The following is a 25,625-nucleotide window of genomic DNA, read 5'->3' on the forward strand; positions in this document are numbered from 1 at the left end:
AGCGATGAAGAATGCCTGCGCGAATGTCTACACCAAATAAAAACGGTTTATAAACAGAAATCTCTATCCTACAAAGGTCATTCTCTCAGTCGCAATCATCTCTCCATTAATTGAGATATTGATGGTTGTGTTGATGTTTAACTGAGTTGAATATTTTTGTAAGCGTAAAACGCTTGTCAACAAATCTATGCTATGCTGCATTACCGGGTATGAGATTAAATTACAAGCGGACCATTTATATTACAATTGCTGATAAACAGAGTGAGCTGGAGTTGGGTAACATTCTGCGAGGTCTCTGGGAATATTTGTTTGGCCATGGCTGTGCACGTATTAATATCTTCAATTTCTGTATTGACTTCATTTAGTTCGTTCAACTATGCAGTATTTATTTCAAATAGACAAGCTTGCAGACAATATCGCTCAAGATATAGCTTCTCCTTTCTTGAGTGGTAGCTGTATATGCCATTGGCGTTGGATAGGGAGAGAGATATTGTGGAAGCATGGTTTAAAGCGGGAATAGAAAAGACTATAAGGCGACGGGTAAATTATAACCCCTAAATACTGTCTTTTAGATGCGCGTTTAATGAAAAAAAAACTGAACAGGAAGCGAGCAGCAGGCACGTACAGATATGATATTGCATAAAAATTGCCTATAGACTTTGCAACTAAAATAGGGAGTCATTAACACCTTTGCCTAATGAGGTGTTTATCATACTACGCAGAGTCTCCCTAGCGTTATTGAAACCATTAAATTTGGTGTTGAAAGAAAGTGTTTGAAGAAACTATCATGTTCGAAGTAACTAAACCTTGCCGGTGATACATACTGAAGAATTGGTACAAAAAGTACCTTTTCCGTCACTTCAAAGGCTTTGGTCGATGTTTTTTTCATCAAAACCACTGGTCAGATAGCATTGATATTTGTTATACAGACCCGTTAAGATGGCCTGAGTCAGATAATCTCATATAATGAGAAAATATACAATTTTGCATTAAGGAGCAAATTTTGCAAATTTTAGGAAAAAATTCTTTCTCTAAAGCTGCTCTTCTGATAGTTTTGCAGTTCGGTATACCAGTCCCTACGGAAGACCTTAGCCAAATCATCTGTTAAAAATGGGGGAACTCATAATTTTGTATTTTCGGAGCCAATGTTTTAGTCCGTGACCTTAAACGACCTATACCCTCCTCAGATACCTTGGACGACAGTTTTGAAAACTGAAAAAAATTATAGTCACAGTTGGTATCACTTTGTAGTGACCTTTGATCAAGAGATCAAATCTGATATTTTTTGATATAATGGACCAACGTTAGCAAATGTTTTATGGAGGAAACCCAAACACTGGTAAGGGATTTGGATCCATAAGAATGATAGATGGCAAGATGCACACTACCATGGATACAAACCCCGGTAGATGCACGTGGTTGACAGGTCATTGAATTAGTAATTAAATCATCGCAGCATGGGGTCCAGCCAAGTGCAACTCATATATATTAGATTAATAAGATGGCCAATTAAGGATAATATCAGGTCACTCCACCACACAAACGCACAAAAAAACCCAACAATTATCCCTCACACACCTTATAAATTTGCTCCTTCCAAGGTTGGAATTTACCAGTGATCACTTGACAAATGAACAGTGGTTTCTGCTTTGATCACAACTTGAAACTTGCAGTAGATAATGTTTACTTCCATTAGGTTTTGCTTACAAGAACTGTCAAATCATAGTTATACATCTTTACCAGAAACCAACAAGTATTCACATTTAATCTTAACATACTACTTTGTGATTAAATTATCGAAAAATTTGAAGAAGAGTTTACCTGTGTGCCTGAAAATATCACATATTTGTCAACACATAAACTGCATTGTTGGATGATTGTCTTGTAGAGATGATTGTCTTGTAGAGATCATTTCTATTAAAACAGATGCATACATCTGATGCCACAGGCTCCATGGTAGAGATAGGTTTGTAAAATAGTGAGCAGATTAATCTTTTGGAAGGAACCATTCGATCCACGGAAGGGGGTGATGAATACCTTAAAATGATACATATCGTTGGATACTGCGATTTCCGTAAAACGATACTAGTTAAAAACACTATCTTATATTACCCTTGTACAATCTTCCAGTGACCAAATCTGAGAAACATAAGTGTATCTGTAACCATTAGAAGGAAAACGCAAAGATATATCATAATTCATTTGTCCAGGTAAGTCAGCTATTTCAACATCAGTCAGAGATGTTTTCCTTCTGTCTCTTTCATTCCATGCTTACTTAATGCATTTATACTAAAAGAAAGTTAAATGGTTAGTTAATGCAATATGGAGGTCGGAGTGAGATATGAAATTTGAATCACAGAAAAAAACCCAGTTGATGACCAAATTTTAACTAACCCTTGATATTAGCTACGCAAGTTGTGGACAAAATGATTCTGGATCATTGTGTGAAACCTTTCACCACACACTATATTCGTTACAACATTGATAAAATTCCAAGTTAAAAGAAAAAAATTCTTGAATCAACCGTTGTTTATGGACCGAGTTCTGGCTGCAGCATTTTATCCGTTATCCTGGTACTTTCAAATCATTAAATTTCTTGGAACACAATTTATTCGTGCTAAACGTTCACGTTTGTCGTTAAGGGGCAATATTGTTTGTTCGTTAACACCATCCTGGTGAGTACACATTGTTAAAATATTTTGGTGAAGATTCATTCATCGACGGGAGGTCAATAGCGGGAACAGCCTCCTCTTCTAGTTCTCTCAGTCGGGCCATCATTTTATCCACTTTTTCTGGCATTTCTGCACTGAGATCAATGCGTTCGGTCGGGTCGTCTGCAAAAGACAAAAATTAAGAATGACGACCTTTCACTATATTTATCATTCTTGTTCAAAACTCTGTAGATTCTGTGGTATAATGCTCTACTCAAATGGCATGTTGTCCTTAAGTATACATTGGAACTAGTATTCAGATCTCAGCATCATACACTCTACACTTTAAAGGGAGAGGTCGTCCCGACTTTCTCGTTAAGAAACTTTGCCTCTTCCAAGAAATTGACTACAAATGCCGTGAAAATCTGAAGCAAGTTTCCCGTTATAATGAAAGCACGTTCATCTATCCACTATACCGTATCACTAACAAAGGTAGAGCCGTGTGAAGACATGTGAAGTTGCCTTCATTTCCTTTATATTGTGTTTCACAACTTAACAATTTTAACCTGCGCTGCATACGAGATCTGGGTGGCACGAGCTGCTGTGAAGGTGCAAGGTGAAATGCAAGCTAAACTCTATAATATGTAAGTTCTTGTTATAGATTTCTCAATAAGTACCCTACTCCTTAATTATCTCCATTTGGTTCGTCATTTTACATCTAACTCGGTTTTTTCCTGCCATCTAAACGCTTTTTGTTTGCTAGTTGAAGTCTGTTCTTATATCGCTATTCAACGTACTGCAGCAGGCGTGAGCTCTCCTCGAATCAGAGAGATGCGCAGTTGTACTTCGCACCTTGATAAAATATACTACACAAGATATGACATGTTACAAGGGTAAAAATGTTTTGTGATGTTTTCTTTTCTATACCTTGAATACCTTCGAAATGTAAAAATTAACCGGTAAAAATTACGCATTTGGGGCAACATGAGTGTCTGACTCAACAAAATGTTGTACAGCATACTTGGATTGTAGTCAGGTGGAGCAGCCAGTGGGACATTTACACTGTAAAAATATCGCCTTCTTTTTCGATTCTGACCTTGAAAGAAATAAATGGCATATTCTTGTACTTGTGTTAAAAGGGATTTCCTTCTAGAAATCCACTTAATTGCTAAAGATAAGATCCGAAGGGATGTCCTTTGGCAATTTATGAATTTTGTAAAGAATATGTAATTTTGACCTCATGTCACCATAATAAACTAACTAACTAACTAACTATGAATAGGACAGTTTCCGAAAAAGAAACAACGGTAAAGAATTGCAAAGATGTGTGATTGAAATACCCACCGCGTATGTTGAATAGCATTGTATAGTGTCCCGCAATAAGTTTTTTTGTGTAATCACGAGCCCATCCATTTTCAGGAGGAGGTATCCAGTCACCTTGAATCACAAAAAAGTCATTTCTGAGAGACATTCCACATTTCATATGAGTCTTTTCTTGATGAAGTTCAAAGGGATACTCAGAATATGATTATTTCCACTTACACTGACTTACAGAATATTCTGCCGGAATTTACTTGTTAGCTCACGTGTGTAAACACGTGGGCTAATGTCATAGCGATTTCTATCTGTCTGTCCGTGGATGTGTGTATGTTATTGTGTGGTGTGTGTGTGTGTGTGTGTGTGTGTGTGTGTGTGTGTGTGAGTCTGTCTGTTTACGCGATAACTCAAAAACGCCTGAACGGATTGAAGTCAGATTTGGTAGACAGGTACCATATGCTACTTGCAAGAAGTGATAAGATTTTGGTAAGTGTGGCTTGCATATTAATGAAGTTATGCAATATCGTTTTTTTCCCGGCCGTACAATGGTTTCCCTACAGTGTAGAATATATCAAGAAATACTGCACAAAATTTCATGAAACTTTTCACAGATGACAATCCCAGAACATTATCATGATGCTGTGAGGGTCATGTCAATATGACATTAACTGGTCCAATAATCATTTTCATTCAAGGTAATACATTACCAGGTCCATGAGACATTTGAGATTTACAAATTTAAGTAGGACCATCCCGAACACTGATAGTTAGTGGTGGTACACTATATACTCAATACTCAATTGAGCACTATATGCTCAATTATCTTCTCATTTGCATATTAATGAACTTTTGTTATTAGTGAGATAACTCTGAAATTCCTGCACCAAACTTGATGATACTTGCAACAAATATTGATCTGATATATATATCTAATTATACTTAGAGGCATTGGGCAGTGTCAAGTTAATAATTAGCTTATTTGCATATTTTATAAAGTTTTGTAATTAGTCGTATAACTTCGATATAACTGCGCCAAATGTGATGAAATCTGCTGCAGATACTTATCCGGCTGATATTTAAGTGTGGTGTAAAGCAGTTAATTAAGGGTTCATTTGCATATTTAATGCACTTTGTAATTAGGTACATAACTCTAAAATTACGGCATCCAAGTCAGTGAAATTGGGTACAGATTTTGTTCTGATAAATATCTAATTGTTCTGAGAAGCATTTGGCAGTGTCAAGTTAACAAATAGGTCATTTGCATATTTTATGAAGTTTATAATTAGTCATATAACTCCAAAATAACTGCTCCAAATGTGATGAAATCTGCTGCAGATACTGATCCGACAGATATCTAATTGTGGTGTAAAACATTTAGTTGTGAGGAGTTAATTTAGTGTTCATTTGCATATTTAATAAGCTTTGTAATTAGTGATATTACACCACATTAAATTTGATGAAACTTGTTACAGATGTTGATCTGATAAATATCCAATCGTACTGAGAAGCCTTGAGCAGTGTCAAGTTAATAATTAGCTTATTTGCATATTTCATGAAGATGATAATTAGTCATATAACTCCGAAATAACTGCATCAAATGTGATGAAAACTGCTGCATTTACTGATCCGACAGATATCTAACTGATTTGTAAAGCATTTAGTAGTGTTAATTAAGGGTTCATTTGAATATTTAATAAACTTTGTAATTGGGTATATAACTCTGAAATTACGGCACCAAATTTGGTGAAACGAACTACAGATATTGATTTGTAAATAGATAATATTTAATTGTGCTGTGAAACATTAACAGTGTCAAGTTAATTTAGGGCTCATTTGCAGTTTTAATGAATTTTGTAATTAGTGATATTACTCTAAAATTACTGCATTAAATTAAATGAAACGTGCTACAAATGTTGATCTGATGGATATCTAATTGTCCCATGAAGCATTGAGCAGTGTCAAGTTAATTAATAGCTCATTGGCATATTAAATAAAGTTTTCTAATCAGTGATTGAACTCTGAGAGTACTGTGCGAAGTTGATAAAACCTGCTACATATAGTGATATAACAGATATGTTCTATTCTGTGAAGCGTACTTCTATAAATGAACCTGTTGTTAAACACGTGAGCATATTCAGTTCATATCTGGTTTTTGCAATGTTCTGTTTCATTCGTTGTAAATCCAATACTATGGTGGAAAACTAACATGGTCCAATGACATCAGGGTCTTCCATGTACACAAGTTGGCATGAATTGTACTGAAAGAATTATTTTGAAATATTCATAAATAGTGTATTTTATGCTTACTTGGACTTCCAGCATTTCCATGTATAAGTTTGTAATCGCCTACCCTGCAAAGTAACGCAGATAATTCCGTAATCAGCAGCGAATAGCAATACTTGCATTGCAGAATAATGTTCTCACGTCCTTTGTACGCTGGGATTTTGAGGACACCTTTGACGGATGGGTTTGTTCATGGTATCAATCGAAACACTGCATGCAAGAAACTATACTGTTAAAGTTTCAGAGTTACTGTATAAAAGATCAAAATGAAATGATAAATCGTGTCAACTATGATATTGATATGGAGAGTGACACGCAAGGGCAGGGAATTAAGAAATGGGGAGGAATTGATTTTTTATAAGTCTTTTAACAGCACGATGACGGAGAGACAGTATTTTTAGTCTTCTCAGAATGTTCCCAATACACTGCAGTACACTTTAAAGATGAAGCCTGGTTATTTATCAGATTTACCTAAAAGCAAATTGACCGACTGGATAACAATTTCAGTTGAAAACATAGGACTTATAGCATGTTAATACTCAATTACAAGAAGAATTAATGCGAGAGCTAGGCATTTAGGAATGTCCCTTTAAGTTACGTCAAGATTGAATTGGATTGAAATTAATAGCGGTGTGTTCTTAGACAGTTAATCCCAAGACAATTACCAACCGGATAAACTCCTACAGTAACATTTGGGTTAATATTACATATTGGGATAGTATTGCATATTGGACTGACATTATATACGACAATACAACCCTGGGCATTGCCCAGTCTTGTGAAAGGTAAAAATTTGGCATTCTGATGCCATAGCATAACAGGGTTACAGTGTTGTGCAGAAGTTTTATCGCTAAAAGGTGTGTCACTTGTAGGCATCGGTAGGCAAAGCTTACTGCAAACCCCTTACCTGATGGCCCGAGCGGGAATTGTTTCCATGTGGTCGAAATTGTAAACAAATCAGTACGAGGTGAAGGGTCACCTTTAGATATGGTATTCCAAACGTCGAGACCGTCCATATCTGGATCTTGAAAACAAAGAAGATATAAGATTAGATAAGGTAAGATTGTGTAATGTTTCTTCATTCACGTCAATTAACAAAAGTTGATAGATATGTAAGAGATAGCCGACAAACGAACAAGGGTTACGTAAATCACCCGCTTGTGTATTTTGGGTTTCGGTCATTTAGTTTTTCGCTTAATCATCACAGTCAAAATTCGATTATTAGAGGAAAATAATAAAAAGTATATTGCAGCTCGGGTACATCTACCAAAAGTTTAGCAAATATACCTTTACAAGGTTATTTTGCATTATTTTTCTTTGTTTAAAGCCCCTGTAGCTGTAACTCTTGAAATTTGTTGATCTGATAAAGGCTTTCTGTTTTCTCTGGGTTTCTATAAATTCTTCAATTAAAAGGATATAGTCCTTTACTATTGAAAAAATGGACAGTTAAATTTGAATTTTAACCGTTATTTTGATTTCCCGCCACTTTTAAAATCTGGTAATATTACAAAGTTAACACGGGGATTGCAGCCATTTTGAATTTCACATATCGTCAAATGTTACTTAATTAATTTGATTCTATGGCACAAAACTTTGCACGGTGACCCCTGATTTTTATTCTTGATTTTTGGTGACAGTAATTTCATCGGGGAATATTTTGAGCAAAAGTTGAAGTATTTCACTTTCGAGGCGCATACAACCTTAAAATGATGTTTGAGGTTATTTTTAATTGAAATTTACACGAACATCATTTAAACTACTACAAACTGGAAACAAACGGGCCGATGCTTATTTGTAGCTTATTGTGTATATTATTGATTAAGAGGGATAACAACAAGCGTTGCTTTAAAGGTATGCCGCTGTTCTCCGAGTCCATCCCTCGCTCTAGGGTTTATGATAAAACGATGCTCATCTTCTGTTGAGCTTTGGTCAAGTATTCTTCTACATGCGGCCAGGCACGTCTCTTTTACAGTGTTATTTTTGTTGCAGGAAGTCAAACCCGAATGATTGGAGGTTGTCTCTAATGTACAATCATACAAGTTTCTCACGAATTTACGTCTGTAAGTCTGCATACCATCACGGTAAAAACCAGTGACGTTGCTTGACATGTTGTCAGTCAATGAGAAGTCTTGTCCACATTTATGTTGCATTATTATCAATAAATTCACTCACCAGCGTAAACTCTTTTCGTACTTGCTATGCCTAACGATAACTTTTCAATAATAAATGTGATGCCAGGTGCTAAGTGTGAATAATTTACACTCACAGTACAGGACAGTAGCTGTAACTTCTGATAAGTTTTTCCAACATAGGTCTTCCAAACATTACTGATGGAAACAATCAAAGTCCCTACGGTCGACGGTACAATATGCAATTTTAATGTTCTCAATAATTATTCAGTTTCTTGTATAAAGCCGGAAACTACAAACATGACATCTTCCCATGACTTCGGGCGTAGAATATCTATTGCAAGGAAAAGAGGTGCAAAGTTGTATACAAATGAGAACAAGTGTTGCGAATGTTGCGAAGCTAAATTAACATTACAATTGAAAGCTTAATGTGATAGTAGTGTTGGTTTATGTACCAGACACTATATGTGAAAATAGTCCCGACTTAAACACGCTGCGCATTGATATATTTCGCTCTAATTAGACTTCTTTTCTAAGCCTTCGCTACACTCGCAACACTTAAATACGTAGCAAGAGGGGAGTCTATAAGAAGTTTGCACCTCGGATCTTGCAGTGTATAGCGTAGAACAAAAGTCTGTCTTGCACTAGCAGCACAAAATGCTGAAAATGCATAGAAAAGTTACAGCATGGAGGTAGCCAATGTCAATGACACTTTTGAAGTCCTGAACAATGAGGATACTGCCCCAATTGATGTGTTGCAGCCTGGTGCATACGACGACAAGCAAACGATATTATAAAAATGCGCGTCGTACAGAAACGATCCATCTCTGACCAACAGTGGCCAGTTGTCAATATTATCGACATAGTGATTTTCCCAGTCCCGTAGACAATCGCCGCCGTAAAGATAGGTTTTATGAGGAGTTATATGTGCAGTAACCAAGAAAGAGCACACGTTGTCAAGGAGAGTACTAGTTATATAACACATACCTAAACTGTCCCATTAACAGGATTGCTTACCTGTTTCACCGCCAACCAAGTTGACTAATGTAGGATACCAGTCTACGATGTGAATTAACCTAGAAGATAAATGAAGTCAATGCCCGGGAGTCAATGTTCTCATGATATTAAACTTTACAATGGACATGTATTGTCTACAGACCACAAACGTGTTGATAAAACCCACGCTTGTAGAAGAACGTACACTGTTCGATGCTTCATTTTCACAATCGCTATATCATAATTATAAATAGTTGGAAGTTGTTCACCCTACACACTGCATACTTAACTATCAAACCCGATCATTACATTCTTTCTACATTTTGATATCGCCTTGTCTGTAGAATTATCAGGATCACTTTGCGAAAACGTCTCGCTTGAGACACTGAATAAGCTCTACAAATATACTCCTTCATATACTGTATTTCTCCCAGTGAAATTTAGAAGAACAAGAAAGGACCAAGTGTGTGTGTTAGGTGTGTGTAGTACGTGAAATTACGATTAAAACGAAAACATACAGAACAGTAGTAGTAATAAAGTAGTTCACGCCTCGAAAATGAAAGACTTAAACCTTTGCTGAAATATTCCTCTGGCCATATTTTCAAAATCACGAATAAATATAGGGGGATGGGGGTTACAGAAACAAATTACCCAATATTTACCGACATTGAAATTCAAAATAGTCGCAATCCCTGTGTTATCTCTATAGGGGAAATACAATTGCCAATTATCAAAAAACTAAGTGACGCCTTACTTACTCCGAAAACTTCAAAATAAGCCACCAGGAGTGTTACAACAAAACACAATTGTAAAAGTTTTACAGTACAAATACCTGTCCCTGAGGCGTATTCTACCTTAACAATTGCTAACTGTGTTCGCCTTTAGCAGAGATGAAAATGAATGTGATTTGTGCAGTTTTAGTTAAATTCTAACAGCTGCTTATGCCGTTCGGGCCTGCTCTAGTCAGGTAAGCGAGAACATTTCAACCGTAATGGTCTTACTACATGGAGTTCGCGGTCCGAAGAGTAAAGCCGTATCGTGCCTTCGATTTTCTCTGCGCATACAACATTGGAAACTCCAAGCACCCGAGGGCTATAACATATGCACCAGGGGTACGCTTTAAGGGAGCGGTCAGTTATTAAGGCCGGGGTTGGCCGGGAAAATTCAGGGAGGGTTACCTTAAGTTCGAAAACTGCAGGGGGGCATGTTTTGTTCAAACAGCACAGAGGGGATTTCATAAGTATCCATCCCGTCAAAAAGCAGCTTCAGTGTTCAAAAATATTTTGGGGAATAAAAATGATTTGCTGCGTGATTTCATTCTCTGAAGTCATTTCACTGTTTATCTGACTAACAGTATATGTTTTATCTGTCACATGAACATCTTGACTTTGAAACTCTGTACAGGCTTGTCTTCTTGTAAATTGAGCACGCTGAGGACTGTAACCGCCATAAATGTAATAATCTCCGTAAATGTGACATCAACCGTAATTGTAAGAAAATGCACCCATAAATGTAATATCACCCATAAATGTAACAAAAATCAACCATAAATGTAATCAAAAACACCAACCACAATTGTAATAAATGATAACCATAAATATTATAAAAATCACCATTAATGTAATACCTGTCATCCATAAATGTAATAAATCTATTTTGTAGTTGATTTTGAGGAATTAGCCCTTCAATGTTTATCTCTGTAATAAGCAAAGCAACTCCATACATTATTCATATCTTAATTGTTTGCGTTTAGTGTGTTTTGTATTTTGAAAGTGTATTTTACGTTTCCCTATTTTGTGTACAAAACTGATTGGCCATGGCGAGACACAGCTGTAATCTGAGTGTCAGTGCAGTCTCTACTCCAGAGTGGAGGAGACTGTATAACACTACGATCCTATAACGTCATTTTTTCGAAATTTGGCGCACTTTCATGATCAGTCGCCTCAAATTCATCTTCAGTGGATAAATTGTGTGGAATAATCGATAGATTTTCGGTATTCCTATGTTGTCCCACTTGAAGTTTGTTCCTTTGCTGGGATGTTAGGATGTCTAATTTTGTTCTACTGTGTCCAAGGTAGTGTTCGTAATGTTTTTTGACTAGATTGAAATATGGATATATGTTCTCGTCAACATGTTTTGTGTCGTAAATTCTGTTTTTAAGGTTGTATATTTCTCTGTAATTTGTTCTGAGTCATAAACTGTGTGATATCACTGGTTGACGAGTTATTTTGAAGCTTCCTTATTATGTAATTATAAGTGTCTAGAACTGCTGTTCCACTAACATTATCTAACGATTTGAGCAGTACCTCGCCGTTTTTGATTGTGTTTTCAAAGTACTAAATTCTGTGTTTCGGAAAGGAAACCTACTTTCAGGAAAGTATGTTATAACATTACACTTGTCTTAATAAAGTTATTATTTACTCAGGGCATTGATAAACAAATGATCATATACAACTTCAAGGTTATTACATTTAGCCTATGGTTAATTTGTTTATTAATTTGTGGTTGCGGGCCGATACATTAATGGTTGACTGTGTTATTACATTTGTGGTTGATTATATTACGATTGTGGTTGATATTACATTTGATTATTACATTTGTGGAGGTTACAAGGACAATGAACAATTCCTATCAGCCTTTTGGCAGAAGTAAGGCAATGAATAGGTGCAAGCTATGTGTTAAACTGAACCCTGGCTTACATTGAAAAGCTTCGTGCACAAAACTTGTCTGCATAAATAAAGACAAAGGCTAGAATATAAATGAAAAGTGTGAATGACTTTGTTTTATGTCAATTAGCAATTAGGAAGAAATATTTATCTTTTTGTATTATAATAAATATAAAATATATGTGTATATACTATATATGGCCTTGATCAAGCACTTTTACCGTAGCTAACTTTGCTTCTCCTTACCCCCGTGAGAGGTGGGTAGCTACTAGGCCAGTAAATCGACTATTTGACCCCTCCATGACCTTATATGTTGGCATTTTTATTATATGGGGGAAGAACAAGAAAACATGTAAACTCAGAGAGAGATCATAAATTATTTGGAAACTGTTCAGAATATAGATAGGGCAGTGACAGCGACGTATTAGACTCAGAGCTTTTTGCCGAGGAGGAGGACGACGTTGTAATCGATAAAACTGGCAACAGCACAAGTGATGAAGAACTTTTTGAACCTCCAAAGAAACAGTAGACAATGTATACAAGTTCTTAGAGAAGAGAAGGATCTTGGAAAAATCTCTTTTCCACTGATGTTATATTGTATCTTTGCACCGGTAATGGCCAGTGTTATCATTACAAATTGCATCAATACTTACTCAAGCAAAATCGGGGGGGGGGGGGGGGGAGGGGCATGAAATTTTGTGATCTTAAAAGGGGTTCATCAATTTCTGGGGGCAACGGGAGGGTTTAACTTATTTTGACTGATGCAGAGGAAGAATTTGCCGGCCCATTCCGGCCATAATAATTGGACGCTCCCTAAAGGCATCGTATCGGGGTTTATTTGGAAAACGTTAGAAATAGTCAAAATTCTCTTTTGTTGCGGCCTTTAGTGAATTTAAATTGCTGGCAATATTAATTAGGCTGTGTACAAGAAAAGACAAGGTGTTCATATATGAACTGTTAAACAATGGGGATAATGAGTATGTTAAATCATTGCATCTGTAAATTACTGTAACATACACTGTTTAGAAACCTACTGGTCATTTTCGTAACCTGTTTTCTCCAACATTTTACCATGAACAAGGGTAACAACCCTAGTACCGCCTTCCCACAGTGTATGTTTAGAACCACGTAGAGGCCAGTTACTGCCAGCGTTGTCACCGTTCGCCGGTCCACCATTCTGAAATACAAATACATGCTAAGATACAGAACCAGTAAAAGGTTTTAGGTTGTTCTGTGGTAGAGCGCTACCTAAACCATGGAGCTAAAATAGCTAAACATTTGCGCCAATAGTTGAATATCCCGCGTACACTGTAATTCTCTCTTTTGCTTTCTTGCTCCCTGTCCCTGTTTGTCGGTAAAACCTGTGTATGTCAACAGTGTTCCTGTCCCTTCGAACTCAACGACATCGGCTGGATGGCAGCCCGGGTGGCAGTGTCTTTGTGTCGGTCTCTGTAATGAGAGTTTCGTCAAGGTTACTTTGTCTTTCTACCTGTGTTACATGCGACTCCCTGATATTGCACCTCTTCTGTTTGTCAAACTGCCTGTCTGTCCAACGTTAGTCTCTTGCTTTGAAATGACATTGTCACTTACGTCTGACATAAATATGAGTAACGTGTCCTCCCAGAATCCATATTCCTTGAAAGCTTCAACCACCGCAGCGACTGCGTCGTCCATGGCTGTAACCATGGCTGAAACGATATTAATAATACAACAGCAAATAACTTTTAAGTTACGTAAATCAAATTGTCATTGCTCTAAACGGTCTCAAAAAGTTATCGGTACTGCATCTGCACGTTAGATAGATGTTTTATGATATTGCCGTTTTGCTTCTATGTGATGTGCAGTCACAGGGATTTATAATTAGATGAAAGGCCACATATGTGGACGAAAAAACAACCTCAGGGATAAACAGACAGACAGACAGACACACATACAGACAGACCGACAGATAAGAAGACAAACAAACAAACAAAAAGGCAGGATGAATGAAGAGGATGGATGTAGAGGCACAGAGAGTCATGGATAGATAGACAATCTGAATAGATTGGCTGACCTAGATCAATATACCAAGAGACAGGCAGAAGCAGAAGAAGGCGTAGAAGCTGGAGAAGGCGTCATTATGAGTGTATCTTCCTAAGCCTACCTAGCTTAATTCTTCGTCCTGTGTCGTTGATGTGCGAATACATGTCAAGATACTTTTGCGGTGCCTAGTTAAAGGAGTAAAAATGTAAACAAAGAAAGCTCTTCCATTTTGCGGGTATTGATGATTAAAATCGTTAAAGCCTTGAGATTTGCGGTCTTGACCCACGTCAAATCATCCCCTCGTCTGAAGCCGAACTCGGTGGAAACATAATGCATTTCGATTTTGGCGGGTATTTTGGTGCTGCTGATTTTCCACAGACCTGCCTGTACCCATACATTTCGCCATTACATTCTTACGCACCCCGGGGCAAAATACTTTACAAATGCCAGTCAGACCTTAGAGACAGCACAATGTACGCTACCTATGTCTATGTGCTAGCTCTTTAGTCGGACTGATGTCAAGAACACGAAAAAAAGTATTTCTTCCGATTGATAGTTAGGAAGTCTCTATGCTTTTATGTACTCTTACGTCGTTTTCTCCCTTTATCCTACACGTACTTGCTTTATAGCAGTTTGTATTTTGTTTTACGTGATTGTCTTGTCATCAGTGCAGGGTTGTATCATATGTGAAATAATCGTCTATTTTACGGGACTCATCACTTTCGATTTTTGCGGGAAACTTTCCCCAGTCCCAGTAACTTTCTGGGAATGACACCTTGTGCTGAATTTGACACCCTACCTCAAGTGGTCCGTGTACACTTTGCAATGCAAAATACATAAACATCGGAGTCCTCTTGTCATGATTCTTCACATACTTGATGACCTTGTTGCTAAATAAATACTGTGGTTAAAAATACACAGAATTAAAGTTGTGCATAAGAGATAATATCACACCAATGAGACAAAATGTTATGAATGACCTGATTGTAAGTTCTTGCGACTAGTCCCGCTCGCTGCAATGGCGACGATGTGAGATAAAAGAACGTTAAACAAAGTTTCCTTACATGGTTTACATCTATAAATGAGAGAGAGAGAGAGAGAGAGGGGGGGGGGCAGGGACTACAACTTGTACATTTGAAGGTCAGTTCGGGTTTCATTTTGATTGACTTTATTCCGTCACATAATCGCAATCATACCCATCTATAATCCGATAGCACTAGGTCAAAATTCGTAATACAATAGTGATAAACATAGACACAAAACAGCGCAGAACAGACAAATAATCACCGGTACAGAAAACAAAGTCAAATTCATGAAAGAAAGATATATGGACCTCTTAGGCTATCTAGCCAAAAGACCAAGAAGTGATGTCAGGTGTTTTGAAAATAGTAAGCGAATCCTGCCCCGCATGTGACGCCCGCCATATATCAAGCTGTAATTCAAATAGGTGGTCAATCTATCAAAAGGTCGATCAATGAATCAGTTAATCAATTAATCAATCAATGAAGAACAAAATGACAAAACGACAGAGCACGAAGATAAAGATAGCCATGACATTTTGCAGCATTTTAAAGCAAACATTTCGAGGCTTTTTTATGGAACCTTTCATAAACGGCCGATATGACAGTGACAGTGTTTGATTACCCTTTATTTATAGACCAACCTTTGTATTTCCCAATCAACTAAATGCATGGACTCGTCGAGTTAAATAGAATGTACCACGGCTAGCTAAAAATAAGTGAATTAGAAGCTGACGAAAATGGGTGCCTAATAGTGAAGTGACTTTTTCGTCCATTGAAAATGTTTTAAGAAAATGTTTGATAGATCGCAAAGTTGACCACTTGTTATCGAAATAACAGCATCTAGTATCAAGTTAAAAGCATGAAAATCATAAAAAAGAAATGTGACGTCATGTTCACTGTTCTTCCCCGCCAGCTGACAGGGAAGTTTAAACGTTAATCGATCAACCAAACACGGCTGTGCCATAGACCAAATTACTACATTACGAAAACAGAAAGAACAAATCATCGTCGATGGTGTAGTCTCTGCTGTGTCAGCTGTTTTCAGGAGCTGATGATCCCTGTTTAGATTGTAGCACTTCTCTCCTTTGATTGGTGCAATTACAAATTGATTTACATGTCTACATTATAGTATAGTGTCCTTATGTTAAGATTGAAATGTTCTATACAGGCATGAAACAGACAAAAACTTAATGACACAATGACCGCAAAACAGTCATGTTGGATCATATTGTGACACAAGTTGACGCACATAGATACATTTTAGTATATTGACCTTGTGTAAAGTTTTAATGGCACGTGCTCATGCATGTTTGTTTAACTAATGGTTCCAAAGATGGGTTAAACAACAAAATTGTTAATCAGCGGCCATATTGGATTCTATCGTGACACAAGTTGACGTGAATATGAAGACCTTAGTGCTTTTGACATGTGCCATTGTATATCGTCCGAATACCGACTTCAAATGAAATATGTTTAGGCATGGATGCGTAATGGCTGAACATGAAGACATAGTACACAAATTCGTCAACTGATGACAGTTAGGCTTCGTTAACAAAAAACGGTGAGGGGATTCGAATTTTTTTGGGGTAGTGGAGGGGGAGACTTAAAAGTTTTGCTATGCCTATGGGGCGGGCTGAAAAATTTTTAGCTTCACCTTTTTACCTTTACATTTGCAATTCCAAGGTTTGTCAGGTAATTAATAAAATAATTTAATGTCATCAAGTTGTTCTAATGCTTGTTATAATTAAGCAAAATCTAGAACCACTTTGTCTCATTTCCCGACATTTATCTCGAAAAACTCCAAACATGTATGATTTTTCTTTAAAAATCCCAAACAAGTGGGCCTAGTAATGGGGCAAAAGCTGCAACTGTTGATATTTTTTTCAATATTTTAATGGAATATATCAGTTTCTTATGGTCTCCCTTCATTATGCTGAAACACACAATTGTCGACAAAGCCTGTTTATAAATATGAATTTGATGACAATTGAATTAGAGTCCAGACTAAAAGTCATTGGTCAATGTTCCAATGTCAATGCACAGTACACATACACAGGCTGTGCTGGCAAGCTGAATACTAGACAGCTCAACATGCTGTAGGGAGTAGAACAAGAACACAGTCTAGTTACATGAACAAAATTATTGTCAAAATAATAACACTTCATACAGCTACTGACTTCCTATTGCAGTGTCACTGTCACTGCATATTGGCAGTGATAGAGATAGCTCTAAGTTTGATGTAGTTGAAGAAGAGTTTGGGTCAAATGACGCTCATGACAGTGAAATATACTTGTATATAATATCGGACTTGATAGCAGCACGTGGAAGACCAGGAGACTTGAAAGTCATCAGGGATTTTTGAATTGTGGCATTTGAGAATAATCAAATATTAAAGAAAAAGATGGGGTCACCATGCTTGATTTCTAAATTTTCACATTCTAATCGCAAAATAACACAAAAGTAAAACTTTGAATAGTAAAGACTAAGGAAAATAATGTGTGACTGAATGGAAAAATAATCGCAGTCATACCAATTCATAATCCAATAACACTAGGTCAGAATTTGTAAGACAATAGTTGTAAACATAGACACAAAACAGCACAGAACAGACAGTAAATAGACGATACACAAACAAAGTCAAATTCATGAAAGAAAGATATATGGACCTCTGGCAAGAAGACCAAGAAGTGATGTCAGGTGTTTCGAAAATAGTAAGCGCATCCTGCCCCACATGTGGCACCCGCAATATATCAATCTGTAAGTCAGATAGGTAGTGGTTACTAACTATTATTTATTTTCTACCAAATTTGCCATTATTACACCTAACTTTTATAGATTAAAACGCTTATTTTAACGTTCCAGTTATGTCAATTTTGAGCAGCATCTAAGTCATCTATGTCTCGTACTGTTGAAAAATAGTTTTGGTAGGTCACTATGCTCAGTTTTTCACTATGACAACTTGGCAAAATGTAGCCACGAATTCATAATTTGCATAGTCTCTCACGCTCGTCATTTTGTGTGCTCTTAAGCAGGTGTCATTGACGTGGCCAGAGTTGGGTTGATTCAAGTTGGCGCAGACTTATATCCAAATAATCCACTGATGTGTTTAATAATGAATCAATTTAAGAACTTGCCTCATAGGATTATGGCTTTATAAACTGCTAGATAAAAGGTAGTATCGAACACTTCGGGTAGAACTTACATGTTTATTTTTCATTGAATGCATCCCTGATAAGTATGCGGATGTAGGATAATTTGGGGACAGGGACTTGAAAAAGTTTAATCACATAGACGGGGGGGGGGGGTGGCTTGAAAATTTTTGAGGGTACTGAGGGGGTCTGAAAAATATTCAATCGCGATTCCTCCAGACTCCCAACTTTTATTTGTGAACGCAGCCTTCATCGTATCATAAAATATATGTAAATTGACGTGAATATAAATGTCGTAGTACAGATACTCTGTCCTTGTACCAAGATTGAATGAGACAGGTTTAGGCATATCTGAGTGATGAGTTTGAACGGACGGATTGAAGGGCGCACGAAACCAAGTCCTTAAAGTCCGTGTAGGAGGCTGATAAAGTGAAGAAGTAAACTAAACGGTCTGAAGGAATCAATTAAAAATCGAAACCGCTTTAAGGGTCAAACTTTGAGAGCAATATTGATACTACAAGTAAATTCTGTATGTGTAATACACTGAAAGAATACTCATAGTAACAACAACAAAAAGTACGGCAACCGGTCAGACATTACCAAATTTTTTGCAGAAATCACAATTTTAAGCCATTTCAAGCAGTGTTTTAAATAACATAAAAACGACTACGAGTTCTGAGGAATAACTCTATACTTCGACCACTTTAACGACTTACTGAACTTTAAAACAAATATCTGAGATTACATACCGATGAATACACACCATCTTGACTCCAATCAGGCGTGAAGTCTTCTCTTAAGTCTAAATATCCGTTTCCTTAAAATTCGAACAATAACGAGTGATTAATTTAACAATGTTTGTGCTTATCAACGATGAAATACTGATATATAATCCAAAATTTGATGACAATGACAACAGGGTCTGTGGTGATGATTGTCACTATCATGACGATTACAGCGAGGTCTGTGGTGATGCTTATCATTGCATGTCGATGACAGCAAGGTCTATGGTGCTTGCTTATCACTGCCATGACGATGACAGCAAGGTCTGTGGTGATGCTTATCACTGCCATGACGATGACAGCAAGGTCTGTGGTGATGCTTGTCACTGCCATGACGATGACAGCAAGGTCTGTGGTGATGCTTGTCACTGCCATGACGATGACAGCAAGGTCTGTGGTGATGCTTTGTCACTGCCATGACGAGTGTCACTGCCATGCTTATCACTGCCATGACGATGACAGCAAGGTCTGTGGTAATGCTTGTCTGTGCCATGACGGTCACAGCAAGGTCTGTGGTGCTGATTGTCTGTGCTATGACGATGACAGCAAGGTCTGTGCACAGGGTAATGCAGACATTATTCGTCGAGAATTTGTGAATATGATCAATAAACGGAATGTATTAAACTTTTATCCTTAGATACGCCTTACGGATAATGCCTGCAGTACCCTGTAGCCTGTGGTAATGCTCACTTCCATGACGATGACAATGCTGAGTGTGAAATGTTTCATAATTATTTGTCCTTGGTGGCGATGACTAAATATAATTGTGACTGTACTTTGCATTAACAGTTGTGGTTTTCATGATATCACTGTATCGATTAGTGTTTGACAATCTCCGAAACAAAGCTTACCAAGTGTGTGCCTGAAATGGTCTTCTTTTGCGGTGTAGAAACCATAGAAATGATCAAAACCTCGCCTGTTGGGCGTGTACTCTTCCTTGCAGTGACCAAGATGCCATCTAGAGAACGAGAAGTGGGTCAAGGGTGAAACATCAGACTAGGGGAGTGTCAATGGTGGACTATCAGACTGGGGGAGGGTCTAGGGTGGACTATCAGACTGGGGGAGGGCCAAGGGTGGACTATCAGACTGGGGGAGGGCCAAGGGTGGACCATCAGACTGGGGGAGGGTCAAGGGTGGACTATCAGACTGGGGGAGGGTCAAGGGTGGACTATCAGACTGGGGGAGGGCCAAGGGTGGACTATCAGATTGGGGAGAGCCAAGGGTAGACTATCAGACTGGGGGAGTGTCAAGGGTGGACTATCAGACTGGGGGAGTGTCAAGGTTGGACTATCAGACTGGGGAGTGTCAGGGTGGACTATCAGACGGGGAGGGTCAAGGGTGGACTATCAGACTGGGGGAGGGTCAAGAGTTGACCATCAGACTTGGGGAGGGCCAAAGATAGACTATCAGACTGGGGGAGGGTCAAGGGTTGACCATCAGACTTGGGGAGGGCCAAGATAGACTATCAGACTGGGGGAGGGTCAAGGGCTGACTATCAGACTGGGGGAGTATCAAGGGTGGACCATCAGACTGGGGGAGGGCCAAGGGTAGACTATCAGACTGGGGGAGGGTCAAGAGTGGACTATCAGACTGGGGGAGGATCAAGGGGGGACCATCAGACTGGGGGAGGGCCAAGGGTAGACTATCAGACTGGGGGAGTGTCAAGGGGGGACCATCAGACTGGGGGAGGGCCAAGGGTAGACTATAAGACTGGGGGAGGGCCAAATGGGAAACATCAGACTTGGGGAGGGCCAAGGGGGGACCATCAGACTGGGGGAGGGCCAAGGGTAGACTATCAGACTGTAGGAGGACGGGATCGTCAAACGGGAAAACAAAATAAAACTCTGTGATGAGAATACGATGTTTTTCCCAGGAAGGCTACAAAATAAGGTGAAAACATGCCAAAATATGAACAAAGGCCTAATTATAATATCTCGTTTACGAAATCATTTCACAAAAATACATTATTCTATTTTTTCTATTTTGTTCGAAATGTTAGAAAATCTGCAGAATTCGTGATATTTGCTTAAAAGTTCGTTCGAACGGATCATCATCTGACATGTTTGAGATAAAGGCCTGCTCGACATTTGAATGGTAACGTATAGATTTGAATAATTTGCTTAAAATAACAGAAATGCAAATAACCTTCGACAACAAAGTCGCTGGTGGTAATTAAATGTCATGAGTATCAATGTGTGAGTAGTTAGTATGGGTCAAGTTGATAGGACATCTTATGAAGCAGATTTGCGTTGTGTGTAAATTGAGAGCAATATAATGTCCAACAGAGTGCTGCTGAGTATTAGAAAGTGCATATTTATCCAAGTATTTTTTTATCACACGTGTACTACAAACATGATAGAAATGGTCGCCATAATGATAACTACAAACTATCAAAAAGGTCTGCGATAACTTTCCTTGAAATACAAAATACAGGAGCAAGGCTTTAGTTGTATGGACAGTCTAGTATCAAACATGTCTTAGTGATCGCCAGTGAACTTTACAAATTATTGCCCTCCAAGACAGATGTCATAGTGATTGCCAGTGAACTTTACAAATTATTGCCCTCAAAGACACATGTCTTAGTGATCGGCAGTGAACCATAAAAATTGCATTGTATCAAACGAAGTAGTTTGAATAAAAATATTTACAATATACACAACATCATAGATGACGTTGCCTCCTACTGGGTCAACTATTTGATTGAAATCTCTGGAGGTTTATTTTAGCGATGATTCTGGAAAGAGACGGGACAACTTACTTTCCGACGATGTACGTTGCGTAGCCTTGTTCTTTCAGTTTCTCTGACAGCAAGGTAAAGTGCAAAGGCAAACCTGTTGGGATTTTCTTCAACGAAATTTGATGCTGAGGACGAAATGGTCGGAATAACGTGTTACGTATTGTTGAAACCAAGTTCTCAAGAACAATGATCCTGACACCAATGTAGACAATTGCTTTAAAGTTTTTGCTAAATACGCAATGTAACGTATTCTTGTACTAAGGCAACCTTTCAACGAGGTAATGCATAAATACATACATACATACATACATACATACATACATATAAAATACATATATGAACACTATACCTGAAAACCGATACGGTGGGCATAGTAACCTGTCATTAGCGACGCCCTAGAACTGAACAGACAGTGAGAAGTTAGGCTTAGTGACGAATTCGGCAGGAATGAGTGACAAAATGAGAGGAAGGAAACTTGCTGATGACGATCCTCTCAAACTGCAAAAATCAAAGAAAACCCTCAAAGCCCGACAGAAAAATACAATGGTCATCATCACTATTGTAGTATGATCACGACCACAACAAAGTCTAAGAGAGAAAAATGTGACCGATTTCGAATAGGCATTGACTTTAAATTCAGTTCTGAAGTGAATGCAAAATGCGTATATTTCAATTTCCTCCCAGGAAGTAATGGCGACGAATACAATACGTACGGAGCACACGATGGAAGCGCGTAGGATTGTGTGAAGGTGACCCCTTTACTGGCAAGGTCATCAATTGTTGGTGATTTGACGACTCCATTGTTGTAACCAATATCATTCCATCCTGAAAGCATATTCCAAAAATATGACATCAAGATAAAAACGATTAGGGAGCCGTCATTATTTACGGCCGGGTGGGTCGGAGGAAAGTGAGGGGTCACGCTAAAATGGAAAATTTCAAAGAAGGTTGCTCAAAATGTGCAGAGGAAGAACGAAGTTACTCAATTCTTGGTGGTAAATATATTGAAACACGTCTAAACTTGCACCATTGCACACTTTAATTCCTCAAAATTTTCGATGCGAGAGGGGGCATACCCCTTCTCATACTCTCCCCCTCGAGTATTCCTACAGTTTACTAGTAAAAAAATTGAAACACTTTTCAGATTGCACCAGACTGCACCATTGCACACATTAAAGTTTTCACGGGATCTAGCACAAAACTGAACAGTTGTGAATTCATCATATATATTTTAATTGTCTTCAGGCCATTCATTGGAAGCTGGCAGCTGAAGAAATGACACAAGAAGGTCACATATTTTTCATTCCTGCATATTCTTTGATCTTCAAACTCTGGCAAACTAAGAACTTTTTCTTACAAAATGTATTGTCATTGTTTGGTTGTTGAATATATCTGTATTTTGTTGTCACTTTGAATTTCATTTTGTTGGTTTCACTTCTTCCAACCTTCATAAGATAACCGATGATAATCTTGCAGGGTACATCAGGATTTGAAAGGTCTTTACTATTGCTGTATTTTTTAATTTTTACAAATACATGTATCGGTATTTAACCCCTCTAAGGGGGGAAGTCAAATTTCTGAGTTAGAGAAGGGGTTAGTCAAATTCATCATGGTTGGCCAGGGGGTGTGGAATTCATCATGGTTGGCCAGGGGGTGTGGGTTAGTCGAAATTTCGGAGTTTCCGATGAAATTCCTCCAACCCCCAAGACCGTAAATAATGACGGGTCCCTTAGACTAGTCAGGTGCAGCTGACCACACCCCATTCCGCACAACAGTTCAACCTCCGTACTACCTTCTCCCCACCACTAACAGTCCCCCATTGTCCAACATATGTTCATACTCCCACATGTACATTTCATTTATGCAACAATTTATCCATCATCCAGTGTGCGTTCGTTAAGTGAATAAATACGTATTATATCATACCAGTATATTGATGGTGCAAATACTGCGATCTGATTGGTCGAAACGCGAAAAGGACCGTGGTATATTGGCAATATACCACGGCTGGCATACGCGTGAGCTCTCAGCTTGAGCAAAAATATGTTTATGACGTTGCGCTTCATAATTGAAATATACTGTTATGATATAATAGCAATAAATCACACCCAGCGACGGTATACCACTCGATTTTGACCAGTTCACTTCATATATGCACTCGCTATCGCTCGTGCATATATGTCGTGAACTGGTCAAAATCTCGTGGTATACCATCGCTGGGTGTGCTTTATTGCTTAAAGATACGCCCATGTTCTAGTGTAAAGCTAAGTGGCTGTTGTAATACTTATCATTTAAACCTTTTGCTCTACCCTAAGTTCTATCAACCACGGCATTTCACTCCTTGTACATATTTTCCGGCATCCACTGCAAGAAATGCTCTCCCGATCGCTGTAAAAACTGAAATTTCCTCCCCGTCCACTGTTAAAATTGACTGTTTACCCCGTTCGCTTGTTAGCTTTTAAATTTGCCTGCCCGCTGAAAAATTGCACGCGAATACCCTTTTGCATGAACAGCTTCGCTGGCTGGACCTCTTAAGCTATTTGGCATGCAAATACAATATGCTAAGATGACAGGAATAAAATTTAATGATTGGTTATGACATTTTTCCTCAGTTATATATATATATATATATATATATATATATATATATATATATATATATATATATATATATATATATATATATATATATATATATATATATATATATATATATATATATATATATATATATATATATATATATATATATATATATATATACTATGTGCTCTATCCTTTGTTGGAAAGCAGCAAATTTTTACTCCAAGAGTGAGAGACCATCGACCAGTCGAAATGTTAAAAGAAAACAAAAAACTCTTTAATAGCAGTTAAAATTCACGTCCTCAAGATAGGAAGGTTGAAACAACCCTATGCTGTAGCTTTATTGGGATCTAATCTACAAACGTATGAGAAAAAAATTGTACAGAGGGCATTCATTGAATTGTTCAGCCTGCTTGGTGGCTGTTTCAAGATTAACTTGTGAACTGTCATTTTCAATGATGGGAATTTATAAGCCTTGTTTGTCGGTGTCCTAAAGGAGAAGAAAGTAATTGTATTTGCGAAGTTACACGAAACCAATCGTACTGTTCGTATCTTCCACCAACAAGAGCAGTTACCTGAACAACCTGAATGCATAAGGTCTTCATTGTGAGTTTCTACATTTGAAATGTGCTGCAAGTTTTTTTAATTAGTACTTTTACAAGAATGTTATTTGAAATACCGCATGGAATTAAGGTGAGAGATTCAGGGAATATAAAAAAAATATAGTCATTTTCTCATTACCAATCATTTTGCCGACAATTGCATTTATAACGAGACTTTGCTGAATAGAGTGTGAAAATAGACGCTCTTGTGGTTTTGAAACAGATCAAGTGTACGTTAATCATGCATGTCTTGGTTTGTTGTAGAAAAATACGACTAAACTTACCAAGATCGTCTGCCAGGATGAATAGTATATGAGGACGTTTAGGATTGTCGCAACTATGAAATTGGAGACACAGAAGAGCTGCATAGGCCTTCAAGAGATGGCGGTACATTATGAAATTAAGCGACCTACAGATGTACACTGTTCTAACTCTACTTCTCGACTGATGTCCTCTGCCGTGTCACAGTTGGTGACGGCTTTGGAACATGTGATACCAGCAGGTCTATTAGTAATTCCGGATGACATTTAACTAACACGATTGGAACTAATTTGGCCATGGGGTAATTGGATCTTGATATTTTTAAAATCTCTCAAAAATGTTAGCTGCCATATAGCTGAATTTTACAATATTACCAATTACTTGTAAAGGCAAGTGTGTAATTTACAAAGAAAGCAGATGAGCTC

General features: G+C 37.9%; 1 protein-coding gene and 1 long non-coding RNA gene across 2 annotated transcripts; both read right to left on the reverse strand.

The window, feature by feature from the left end:
- Positions 1 to 2,661: 2,661 nt before the first annotated feature.
- Positions 2,662 to 21,078, reverse strand: LOC139142826 (arylsulfatase B-like). Its single transcript, XM_070712993.1, has 10 exons — positions 21,062 to 21,078; positions 19,869 to 19,975; positions 19,430 to 19,569; positions 14,864 to 14,965; positions 14,186 to 14,249; positions 13,633 to 13,730; positions 13,077 to 13,219; positions 9,398 to 9,456; positions 7,159 to 7,275; positions 2,662 to 2,834 (listed from the first exon to the last, which is right to left on the reverse strand). The coding sequence occupies exons 1-10, from the start codon at positions 21,076 to 21,078 to the stop codon at positions 2,662 to 2,664; spliced, it is 1,020 nt and encodes a 339-aa protein (XP_070569094.1).
- Positions 21,079 to 22,103: 1,025 nt separating this feature from the next.
- On the reverse strand, positions 22,104 to 25,366 carry LOC139131161 (uncharacterized). Its single transcript, XR_011552079.1, has 3 exons — positions 25,224 to 25,366; positions 22,468 to 22,579; positions 22,104 to 22,155 (listed from the first exon to the last, which is right to left on the reverse strand). It is a non-coding gene; the product is annotated as an uncharacterized lncRNA (long non-coding RNA).
- Between the last annotated feature and the right edge of the window lie 259 nt (positions 25,367 to 25,625).

The sequence above is a fragment of the Ptychodera flava genome, chromosome 1 (assembly GCF_041260155.1).
Source record: "Ptychodera flava strain L36383 chromosome 1, AS_Pfla_20210202, whole genome shotgun sequence".
In the NCBI taxonomy this organism is placed as follows: Eukaryota; Metazoa; Hemichordata; class Enteropneusta; family Ptychoderidae; genus Ptychodera; species Ptychodera flava.

Coding starts and splice junctions, on each gene's coding strand:
- LOC139142826 (XM_070712993.1), bottom strand. Junction 19,570..19,868: donor CCATTTCAGGCACACACTTG/GTAAGCTTTGTT, acceptor CCCTGTGCACAG/ACCTTGCTGTCATCGTCATA. Junction 9,457..13,076: donor ACAGGTTACGAAAATGACCA/GTAGGTTTCTAA, acceptor TTTATCTTCTAG/GTTAATTCACATCGTAGACT.